Source organism: Juglans microcarpa x Juglans regia, chromosome 8D (genome assembly GCF_004785595.1).
Source record: "Juglans microcarpa x Juglans regia isolate MS1-56 chromosome 8D, Jm3101_v1.0, whole genome shotgun sequence".
NCBI classification, from domain to species: domain Eukaryota; kingdom Viridiplantae; phylum Streptophyta; class Magnoliopsida; order Fagales; family Juglandaceae; genus Juglans; species Juglans microcarpa x Juglans regia.
In genome coordinates, this window is record NC_054608.1 from 26,123,062 (window position 1) to 26,135,958 (window position 12,897).

Sequence of the window (12,897 nt, forward strand, 5' to 3'; positions counted from 1 at the left end):
TATGGGGTCCATTCAAAAGTGGAGTTCATGCTGTCTTCCTCCACCAAAGGGGCATTGGACTCTGAGGCTTTTGGCACCAAGGTCACGGTGTACCCTGCCACGTTCTCCTATGGCCTTTGGCTGCCCTTTTGTTGGCCAGTGTGAGAAGTCTTGACCTTTCTCAAGTTGGCACCTGCCTAGCATCCTCCCAGCTCGTGGAGGATTCTTGTTTCGTGCTGCATCATCTGGCGTCGTACATTGGAGGAGGCCGGGTCAAATTTCCCGAAACTCACAGCGTGCGAGTTCTTTAGTACCCACAACATTCTGAGGAAGGGTCGACATCTCTACGGCTTCCAGCCGATCCAAGAGTTGGTTTGGTTAGAGGCTCAACACACTGTCGTGAAAGGGTACAACCACTGATTCTTTTTCTTTTTGGGCGATGGATTGGAGTTCCTAGTCAGGCAAGCCCTAAAGTGCTTGTGGCGCCCTCGACCCGCACGTGTTATTTTTGTGGAGTTCGTGACATCGGGATGATGACCACACAGATCACGCACCCCAACGACCAGTGCTCAAAGTGTGTACAACATACATTAAATGTACAGTAATATTCGCAGCGGAGAAAAATAAAAGGGTCTTTCTTTATTAAGTATCAGAATTGTTCAAAAAGCAGTAAAATAACTTTACAAATATTTTACAGTCTTCCCTCAGATAATTTAAAGAAAGCAAATAACATAAGGGAAACAAGTCCCAAACGCTAAACATCATAACAGCGACTTAAGCTTCTAGCAGAGTCGGTCCTTCAGGTTCATACTCGGGCTCTGCGTCAAACACTACGGCACCATAAAACGGAACCGTAGGGTAAACACCACTATGAAATTATGACATCTCAGCAAGTAATTAACCAAAACAACATCCAAGAGATTTAAAACACATTTATACAAACAAGTGTTCCCATGCGGACAAAATAACAACTTACATTCATTTTCCCCAAAAATACCATTTTTATACTTACACCAAAAATCTCATTTTTGTCTCAATCATATTTATTATGAATTTACGCATGCACCACGGTCTCCCCTATGGACCGTCCGCACACCCTGGCTCTCTTCGTCACATCACGGGTAACATCCGTGCATGAGACTTCGTAACGAGCGATGCCCAGTTCCGCGCCCAGCGCATACATGGCAAAGCATCCTCTAACCTCGCCAGCGAAAGGTCACGGAATCGGTCCGAGAGCGTTAACATCTCGTCCGTTCCCGTCGTCGTCTTGCGACAACTCAGAGAACGTCACGTCAGTCTGTTACGCTCCCGAGTGACCAGAGGAGCTCCACTGAGATAATGCCCCATCTCGACTTGGGGTTGTGAAACACACGCACCCACTCAACAATATCAATATCCAACAGACTTCGTGACATTACCGCACAATTTAATAAAACGATAAATATGTTTTTCAACATTTTATTGGAATACGCATTTAAATAATTCATTTTACAAATTCTTAATAAACACCGAAATGCAGTTTCACAAATACACGTATAGTCCCATCCTCCAATCCGGCACAAGGCCCAATTACATTTAAAATCTCAACAACTCCGACGGCCGAAGGCCCAATTTTTCACAACACCGTTTAAAGCCCAACACTTCAACAAATACAATATATTTCCAATAAACCAACAATTTATAATTAAACAACAGTTATAAAGCCAATTAATATCACTTGATGGAAAATTACATACACACGTTGAGTGGAATAATCTGAAAGATCACAGTTGTACAAGGCGACGGTGCAACAGCGGCACACAGCAAGATAGTGCCCAAAAACTTGGGTTTTTGTTATACAGCAACAACCAACAATTTCACAACACCATACACGGCAACAATCTCACAACACTCACCATTTACAACCCAAAATTTATCAAGAAACCAAGTGGAACTTTTTTCAAAAATAAGAACAAACACCGCACGACATCTCACTTAGAACTCTCGGATCACACCAAAATTCCCGATTGATTTTCCAAAACAAAACCAAACACACTCGAAACAAGCTTACAAAATTACTCGGTTTCACTCCTCAATTCACAGATAACACACTCAAATGGGGATCCTCAAACCATGAGAAGCCGTGGCCTATTTATAGCCCAAATGCGGCGGTTCGCATGGCGTGCGTGTCGCACGGTGGAGGAAGGAAATAAAGGCAGCATGCCATGGAGAAAAAGAAGTCCTCTCGCGGACGCGTGGCACGGCGGCACTCACGGAAGCCATGCCCATCGCCATCGAGGAGCTTGCGGAAGGACAAGTGACCGTGCGATGCCACGGGTTGACAGGCAAGCCCTCAGGGTGCATGCCGAGCGACACGAGAGAGTGAGATGTAGGTGGAGGTGGCTCTCGGCTGGGATCTACTTTCGGCAGCAGCTGCGTGGAAATTCTATGGAAGAAGCATAAATGAAGAAGAAAAAAGGAGGAAGAAGAAACAAGAAGAAGAAGAAGCAGGGTGCGGCGCATAAAGGGAATAAGATGGAGCCCTAGCTCCATCAAAACGGCGCCGTTTCTTTTAGTAGGGGCTGGGTTCTCACGGGCTGGGCAGTCTTTGGCTAGGGTTCAGTAAACACACACACACAACACACACGGCCCAACATAATAAAACAAAAATAATAAGCCCAAAAACAAACACAAGCCCAAAAATAAAAACAATACAAATAATCAAAATAACATACTCTAAAATAAATTTAACAAAGCAACAAAATAAAATACCAAAACAAATAACAAACAACATAATTAATTAACACATTAATTAAAATAACAAAATAACACCTCAAAAATAATAAAAATAAGGATTAAAAATTCAAGTGAAACTAGAGATCTCACAACCTCCCCTCCTTAAAAGAAATTTCGTCATCGAAATTGCCAAGTTCTTCATTGATTCAAAAACCAAGATACAATACAAAGCTTATCAAAAGCTTGAGAAAGAAAGCAACATTCAAATTACCCAAACAAGTAAGGGTAGAACTTTCTCATATCTACCTCTCTGTCCCAAGAGAAATCCTGAGCCAAATGATCTACCCATGATACCATAACTAATGGTATCGTCTTAGATCTCAACTGTTGCTCCTTTCTATCCAAGATTTGAGTTGGAACAACTTCATACGTGAGATCAGGTCGAAGTTGAATGCTTCCGGGGTCAACGAAACGCGGTTCTTGATGCCCAAAGCTCTTCTTTAATGACGACACGTGGAAAACATCATGAATCTCTCCAAAATATTCAGGCAAGGCAATATGATAAGCAACGGGTCCAACCTTCTCCAGAATTTGAAAAGGACCAACATATCTCGGGCTAAGTTTCCCTTTTTTACCGAAACGCTTAACGCCTTTCATTGGAGAAACCTTGAGATAAACCCAATCACCATCCTTAAATAATAAATCTCTTCTCCTCGTGTCCGAATAACTCTTTTGACGACTCTAAGCAGCTGTCATCTTGTTTTTTATAACTTGAACCTGATTTCTCATCTCCTGAATAATTTCTGGTCCAAGTAGATTACCTTCGTCGACTTCATCCCAAAACAAGGGAGACCTGCATTTTCTCCCATAAAGAGCTTCATAAGGGGCCATTTGAATAGTCGCTTGAAAACTGTTATTATAAGCAAACTCTATAAGCGATAGATGATTTTCCCAACTTCCTTTAAAATCCAAAACACAGGCTCGCAACATAACCTCAAGGGTCTGAATAGTGCGTTCTGATTGGCCGTCAGTCTGAGGATGATAAGCACTGCTGAATTTTAACTTGGTGCCCAAAGCTGTTTGTAAACTTTTCCAGAAGTGAGATGTGAAACGTGGGTCCCTATCTGACACTATACTCTTGGGAATTCCATGAAGACGTACAATTTCCTTGACATATAACCGAGTCAAACATCCCAAAGTATCAGTGTTAGATATAGGTAAGAAATTGGCACTCTTGGTTAGACGATCAATAATTACCCAAATTGAATTTTTCCCACTAGGCGTTCTTGGTAGTCCTATAACAAAGTCCATTGCGATGTCGTCCCATTTCTACTCCGGAATAGGGAGTGGTTGAAGATAGCCAGCGGGCCTTTGATGCTCGGCTTTAACCTGTCGACAAGTAGTACATTTTTCAATAAATAAAGCAATGTCTCTCTTCATACCTTCCCACCAAAAACTTTTCTTCAAATCTCGATACATCTTTGTACTTCCAGGATGAACAGAATAAGGAGCTGCATGGGCTTCAGTCAATATTCTTTCTTTAAATTCTGAATCTGTAGGAATCACCCTACGATTTCGGAATAAAAGAATATCTTCTCTACTTAGATTGAAATGCGTCGGTCCTTGCGACTTCTTGACTCTTTCTCTAATGTCACACAACTTAGAGTCATTTTCCTGCAGAGTCTTTAACTCCTTAAAATCAAGAACTCGGATATCAAGAATTGAAGTCAACACCTCTTCTTGCTGTGAACTAGTAGTAAGAAGTCTCCTTATACCAGAAAGAAGAGAGTCTAACCCTGATGACTCAGCCTCAACAACTGAATAAGACTTCCGACTTAGTGCATCTGCAACCAGCTTTGCTTTCCCTGGGTGATACTTAATCTCACACTGGTGATCACTGATTAACTCTAACCATCTCCTCTATTTCATGTTAAGATTTTTCTGCGAGAAAAGATGTTTAAGGCTCTTATGATCAGTGTAAATTTCACAAGTCTCGCCATATAAATAGTACCGCCAAATTTTGAGAGCGAAAACCACAGCTGCTAGCTCCAAATCATGAGTGGGATAATTCTTTTCATGATCTTTTAATTGACGAGATGCATATGCCACGACTTTTCATTCCTGCATGAGAACACATCCCAAACCAAATTTGGAAGCATCACTAAAAATCACAAACGGCTTATGAGGTTCCGGAAGTGCCAAAATAGGTGCTGTAGTTAACCTCTTTTTCAGCTCCTGAAAACTCTTCTCACATTTATCAGACTAAACAAACTCAACATTTTTCCTGGTAAGAGTAGTGAGAGGTCCAGACAATCGAGCAAAGCCTTCCACAAACCTGCGATTATAACCAGCAAGTCCTAAAAAACTTCGAATTTCGTGCACCGTTGAAGGACGTGGCCATGCCAATACAGCTTCGACCTTACTTGGATCAACTGCTACTCCATCCCAGGACATAACATGACCAAGAAATTTAATCTCCTTCAACCAAAATTCGCACTTGTTCAGATTTGCAAAGAGTTGATGATCTCTTAACTTACCCAAAACCAATCGAAGATGGCTGGCGTGCTCTTCTGGTTCTCGAGAATAAACCAAAATATCATCAATAAAGACTATCACAAAGGAATCTAGATACGGTCGGAATACTCTATTCATCATATCCATAAATGTTGCAGGGGCATTTGCTAATCCGAACGGCATCACTTTAAACTCATAATGCCCATACCTAGACCTAAAGGCAGTCTTAGGTATATCCTGATCCTTTATCCTCAATTGATAGTATCCCGATTTTAAGTCAATTTTTGAAAAAGTAGTAGCACCTTGAAGTTGATCGAATAAATCATTAATCTGAGGTAGGGGGTACTTATTCTTAATGGTTACCTTATTGAGTCCTCGGTAATCTATACACATTCTAAGGGTACCATCTTTCTTTTTAACAAACAACACTGGTGCTCCCAAATGTGAAAAACTAGGCTGAATAAACCCCTTATCTACCAATTCCTGTAATTGACTCTTCAGCTCTTTTAACTTTGCTGGCGCCATTCGGTACGGGGTCTTATGAACTGGTGCCGCACCGGATTCTAGATCAATGGCGAACTCCAAATCACGAACAGGTGGCAAGCCGGGCAAATCATCCACAAATACATCAGAGAATTCCATCACAATCGGAATATCTGCTACAGATTTCCTTTCCGAAAGTGCAGATACCACATGAACCAAATAGGCATCCGCCCCATTAGCTAAGTCCTTGCTTGCTTGAATGGCAGATATAACTGCAGGTTTCGCCTTTATCTTACTTCCTGCAAACTCTAAATACTTACCTCCAGGTAGTTGGAAACTAACAATCCTACTACGACAATTAATGCTGGCGAAAAACTGATATAACCAATCCATTCCTAGAATAATGTCAAACTCAAGTAATTTAAACCTTATCAAATCTGCCTTAAGAGTCATTCCATTTAAAACCAGAGGACAACCTAAGGTAACCTTCGAACACCACACAGTTTCCCCATTTGGTAACTTCACTACCAAAGACTGTGATAAAGGTTTAAAAACCAGGTTGCACATCCTAGCAAAGGTGGTAGAAATGAATGACTGAGATGCTCCCGAGTCAAATAAAGTGCAAGCATAATAATCATATAGTCGAACTCTACCTAAAAGATTTAAAACTACCAATTAAGTCTAACCAACAAAATACCCAAATAAAGTATCTCAAATGATTGAATAGAAATCTATACCTGTGATGACTCCAGCATTTTGGGTTTCCTGAGCTTTATCATCTACCTCACCAGGTGTCACTACGTAGACCCTAGCTTGAACAGTTGGTCTTGGGGTAGTCCTCCCACCACGGTAACCGCCTCGATTCGCCTGCATGATGGTAGGGCAGCTACGAGCAAGATGTCCTGTTTGCCCGCATCTGAAACACTGAATCCCAGACATGTGGCACTCGCCGACATGCGACCTATTGCATTTGCCACATACTGGTGCTCGACCTCCCATTCGTACTCCGGTGGCCATTTGTGGTCTGGCCCCAGTCTTGGAAATAAACTTAGGTGCAGACCCCGAACTACTTCCTTCCTCGAAAACTCTTCTCTTTTGCCCAATTGGTGTAGCGACAGGATCAATAAACTCCCGCTCTGCAATCGAAGCAACCTCTACTGATTGCTGAAAAGTTAGAATTTGCAAGCAAGCAACCTATCTACGGATCTCCCGCCGTAGACCTTCCTGAAATCGCTCGATCCGCATCTCTTCCGTAGCAATCAAATGTGTAGCAAACTTCCCGAGTTCTATAAACTTCCGGGCATACTGCTCGACCGTCATCACCCCTTGTACTAAATTGTTAAACTCTCGTGCCTTTTGTTTCCTCATAGTATTCGGGAAGAAACGATCTTTGAATTCCATTTTAAACTGCGGCCAAGATACCGCCGCAATAGATCCTAACTCCATTTCCAGAAGCTCCCGCTTGGTTCCCCACCAAGCAGTTGCGTCACCTTGCAACAGCTAACTTGTGTATAACAACTTTTGAGTTTTAGTACACCCACAGATCTCAAATGTCTTTTCGAGATCACTAATCCACCTTCCAGCACGAAGTGGATCCTCTTGCCCAGAAAAAGTAGGGGTCCTATGAGCTAAAAAGCGTTCGTACGGACAACCGTTTTGTTGCTCCCTTTGCGGCGGAAAATTCTGTTGAAGAAATTCTGTCATACGGGTTAAAGCTCTAGCCATGGCGAGATTCCCATCAGAGCGAGACAAGTCAATCTCAGGTTCCGGATGCGGTATTCCTGATCGGTCCATCTTACTAAAAAAACGTCCCCTTTAAAACTAGATATTTTTAAATTATATATAAAAAAAAAAAGTTTCTGGAACTATACCTAGGTATTTATACGGTTTTACCCAGAGCCAGACCGCTCTGATACCACCTGTGGCGCCCTCGACCCCCACGTGTTATTTTGTGGAGTTCGTGACACCGGGATGATGACCACACGGATCACGCACCCCAACGACCAGTGCTCAAAGTGTGTACAACATACATTAAATGTACAGTAATATTCGCAGCGGAGAAAAATAAAAGGATCTTTCTTTATTAAGTACCAGAATTGTTCAAAATGCAGTAAAATAACTTTACAAATATTTTACAGTCTTCCGTCAGATAATTTAAAGAAAGCAAATAACATAAGGGAAACAAGTCCCAAACGCTGAACATCATAACAACGACTTAAGCTTCTGGCGGAGTTGGTCCTTCAGGTTCATACTTGGGCTCTGCGTCAAACTCTACGGCACTATAAAACGGAACCATAGGGTAAACACCACTATGAGATTATGACATCTCAGCAAGTAATTAACCAAAACAACATCCAAGAGATTTAAAACACATTTATACAAACACGAGTTCCCATGCGGACAAAATAACAACTTACATTCATTTTCCCTAAAAATATCATTTTTATACTTACACCAAAAATCTCATTTTTGTCCCAATCATATTTATTATGAATTTACGCATGCACCACGGTCTCCCCTATGGACCGTCCGCACACCCTCGCTCTCTTCGTCACATCATGGGTAACGTCCGTGCATGAAACTTCGTAACGCGCATTGCCCAGTTCCGCGCTCAGTGCGTACATGTCCAAGCATCCTCTAACCTCGCCAGCCAAAGGTCACGGAATCGGTACGAGAGTGTTACCGTCTCGTCTGTTCCCGTCGTCGCCCTGCGACAACTCAGAGGACGTCACGTCAGTCTGTTACGCTCCTGAGTGACCAGAGGAGCTCCACTGAGATAATGCCCCATCTCGACTTGGGGTCGTGAAACACACGCACCCACTCAACAATATCAATATCCAACAGACTTCGTGACATTACCGCACAATTTAATAAAACGATAAATATGTTTTTTAACATTTTATTGGAATACGCATTTAAATAATTCATTTTACAAATTCTTAATAAACACCGAAATGCAGTTTCACAAATACACGTATAGTCCTATCCTCCAATCCGGCCCAAGGTCCAATTACATTTAAAATCTCAACAACTCCGACGGCCCAAGGCCCATTTTTTCACAACACCGTTTAAAGCCCAACACTTCAACAAATACAATATATTTCCAATAAACCAACAATTTATAATTAAACAACAGTTATAAAGCCAATTAATATCACTTGATGGAAAATTACATACACACGTTGAGTGGAATAATCTGAAAGATCACAGTTGTACAAGGCGACGGTGCAACAGCGGCACACAACAAGACAGTGCCCAAAAACTTGGGTTTTTGTTACACAGCAACAACCAACAATTTCACAACACCATACACGGCAACAATCTCACAACACTCACCATTTACAACCCAAAATTTATCAAGAAACCAAGTGGAACTTTTTTCAAAAATAAGAACAAACACCGCACGACATCTCACTTAGAACTCTCGGATCACACCAAAATTCCCGATTGATTTTCCAAAACAAAACCAAACACACTCGAAACAAGCTTATAAAATTACTCAGTTTCACTCCTAAATTCACAGATAACACACTCAAACGGGGATCCCCAAACCATGAGAAGCCGTGGCCTATTTGTAGGCCAAATGCGGCGGTTCGCATGGCGTGCGTGTCGCACGGTGGAGGAAGGAAATAACGGCAGCATGCCGTGGAGAAAAAGAAGTCCTCTCGCGGACGCGTGGCACGGCGGCACTGACGGAAGCCATGCCCAACGCCACCAAGGAGCTTGCGGAAGGACAAGTGACCGTGCGATGCCACGGGTTGACAGTAAGCCCTCGGGGTGCATGCCGAACGACACGAGAGAGTGAGATGTAGGTGGAGGTGGCTCTCGGCTGGGATCTACTTTCGGCAGCAGCTGCATGGAAATTCTGTGGAAGAAGCAGAAATGAAGAAGAAAAAATGAGGAAGAAGAAACAGGAAGAAGAAGCAGCAGGGTGCGGCGCATGAAGGGAATAAGATGGAGCCCTAGCTCCATCAAAACGGCGCCATTTCTTTTAGTAGGGGGCTGGGTTCTCACGGGCTGGGCCGGTCTTTGGCTGGGCTTCAGTAAACACACACACACACAACACACATGGCCCAACAGAATAAAACAAAAATAATAAACCCAAAAACAAACACAAGCCCAAAAATAAAAACAATGCAAATAATCAAAATAACATACTCTAAAATAAATTTAACAAAACAGCAAAATAAAATACCAAAACAAATAACAAACAACATAATTAATTAACACATTAATTAAAATAACAAAATAACACCTCAAAAATAATAAAAATAAGGATTAAAAATTCAAGTGAAACTAGAGATCTCACAGTGCTAGTTTCTTGTATACACTATATGGGGCACCGTTGACGGGGACACGAACCACCGCCCTAAAACGACCCCGAAGGAGGCAGTTAGGCTCAGAGTCTTTCGAGCCCGGGTGGAGGCGCATCCAGATGTTTCTACGGAGGTTCTGTTGACCGAGGATAGCCTTCATCGATATCTAGCTCCCCTAGCTAACTTGCATTCCACCTGGGGCTTCCCAATAAATCCTGTCACGTCGCTCTCCTAGCCCGCCGGTAGAGGGGAAAGGAAAGAAGCACCAAAGGATCTCCCCCATCAGATTTGATTCTAACAATGTTCCCATTCTCCCCGGGGGTCCATCTATTATGGTGCTCGTTATTTGGCTCGAACCTTTGGCGCCCAAGAAGATTGCAACAATAGCGAATCCTCCTTGCGTCATGTCGCCAGTCCAAGGCGTTGTTACTAGAGCTACTCCTGTGGTCAAGATTGTTTCCTCCGATGATGTCAAAGTACCAAGGACTGTTGTGTTGGTTGAGGAGGCGTTGACACTTGGGGTTCCTAACAAGAGGGAAGGCGAGGAGATCTTCGAAGAAGTTTCAGCATATCTACGGACAACGGCTTTGGTGGGCCACATCGACAGAATCTGCGAGATGGAGAGTGGCCTCAAGAGACTATTCACAAGGGTAAAGCCTTAGCTTACAAACTCCTCAGACTCTTTGTTTCCTTTCTTGATCTTGATTTTGACTTGCATGACAGAGGTTGGAGCGTCTGATGACCTTCATCATGGACGGCCAAGAGGAGGTGATGAGTGAGAACTGGACACTTTGTTCACTTGCACAGTTTGCTTCAGACTACGCGGTGAAAGAGTGAAAGCAGAAGGAAGAACCTGAGGAGGCCCTTGCTGACTTGATAAGACCCCAGGGTGAAGTTGGCGCTCTTCACATTGAGGCCTTACTTACTTCTGAGGTGAGGGAGGTGTTGCAATAGTCTCTCGACAACTGCCAACTGGTGCTTGAGCGACTGTAGGCCGAGATCAGAGAGTTGCGCCAACAGCAGGACTCTGACAACCAGACGAACAAGTGGCTAACGAAGCAAGTTAAAGACGCCAACAAGTCTATGACAAAGAAAAGGAAAACCCTAGAGGGAGAAAGGAAGCGAATGAGAGAGGCGGAGACCACCTAGGAAGAAACCATGTGGGTTCTAGAAGCTCATGAAGCTACCTTCCGTAGTTTGTGGGAGGAGGAGTTGTTTGTCCATGGTGTTCGCGATGATGTGTGGCGCTTCGGTTATAACGATGGCTTAGAGTGGATGAAAACTCACATTCTTCATAACCCTTTGTTTGACCTCAGAGTCCTATGAAATGCTAGAAACAATTATTATGCAAATGCTATGCACTCATTTAAAAAAAAAAAGTGAGATCTATAATCAAAATATTAATTTTTTCATGTAGGCATTATATTTACTCATTTTTTTTTAAAAAAGAGTGCGGCGTGCTTACATACTTTATAACTGTAAATATAATTTTTCTTTACGAATATGGAAAATGATATACATACAAACTTTTTTACAATCGTTTGTACAACTATATTTTAAATAAATGGCATTTTTGTAAAATAACTTATAAAAGTAACACAACTTTGTATAAAATTTCCACACTTTCAAATATAGTCGTATAAATGATTGCAAAAAGGGTATTGCATGTATCATTACTGAAGAAATATTACATATAGTATTATATAATATATAAAATAATATTTATAATATTATTATATAATATTACAATAACACAAATGCACATATTACTTTTTTATAATTAATTTTGTTTAATTAACAAATTACTTTTGAATAGGCTTAATGCAATAAAAAGTAAATGCACAAATACGAAGTTTCTACAAATTAGAACCAAATTATTGCTAAGAGAAAGATATATATTTTAAGGTCTGGTTTGGTTTCACAAATCTTTGAAGTCATTTCATCTCATGTCATTATTTAAATACTAATTTTAAATTTTCAAGTTTTAACTTCTTCATCAAATTAATACCTAATTATTACAACTTTTTCAAACTTTAAAACAAAACACAAAAAAGAAATTCAAAATTTTCAAATTCCAAAACAATAATTATATTAAAAAATTATATTTTAACTTTCTTTTAACTTTATAATTTTTTATTCAACTTTTTCTCTCTCATTCTTCAAAACTCCATTAAAATCTTAACTCAAAAAATTTCATTGTTATTAACAAATTATCTCATTATTATTCATAATTTTTTTATCTCATCTGTATAACTAAATGAGACCTAAATTAGTTATTAGCTAACTATATATGAGCATGTATTTCAATTTTCAACATCTGTACCGGAAAAAGGAACCAATTCAGGCTTCTCTATGTTCTTTCTTATAACTTGAGGATTGTGGTTCAGGAGAAATAAAATGCAGACGGATAAAATCTGAATTGTACCTAGTCAGGTTAATCATGCTTTGTCTTTGCAGAAAACACATAAAAATCTCATGAATTCTTTAGGCCATATAGCAAAGAGTATGTGCTGTTGGAAGCCACCTCCAGTGAGTTTTTTCAAGTTGAAAGTTGATAGAGCCATTTTTTTTACCCGAGAAAAGTTGGTGTGGGTGTTGTTCTTAGAGATGACAAAGGAAAGTTGGTGATGGCGGCTAGTAAAATGGAAAATGAGGTAGAGATTCCTGGTACTATTAAATTGCTGGCTTTTCTACGGGGCTTTCAACTTTGTGTTTATTTGGGTTTCTCTAAAATTGTTATTGAAAGTAATTGTTTGTTGATGGTCAAAGAAATAAAAGAAGATCAAGATTCCTTTTTAGCAAATAGTAATATGGGGAATGAGTTGGCTCATAGACTAGCCCTGTTGTGCTTGGAATATTAATAATATTGACATGTAGTGGGACAATGTTC

General features: G+C 40.9%; 1 protein-coding gene across 1 annotated transcript; it reads right to left on the minus strand.

Moving 5' to 3' along the window:
• Positions 1-2,961: 2,961 nt before the first annotated feature.
• LOC121242353 lies at positions 2,962-3,351 on the minus strand. The gene has a single exon (XM_041140228.1). It carries the CDS (start codon positions 3,349-3,351, stop codon positions 2,962-2,964), a length of 390 nt encoding a protein of 129 aa, XP_040996162.1.
• Positions 3,352-12,897: the final 9,546 nt, after the last annotated feature.

Bases quoted from the DNA above. Each gene is read 5' to 3' on its own strand.
- LOC121242353 (XM_041140228.1), bottom strand. From the start codon at position 3,351: ATGAAAGGCGTTAAGCGTTTCGGTAAAAAAGGGAAACTTAGCCCGAGA.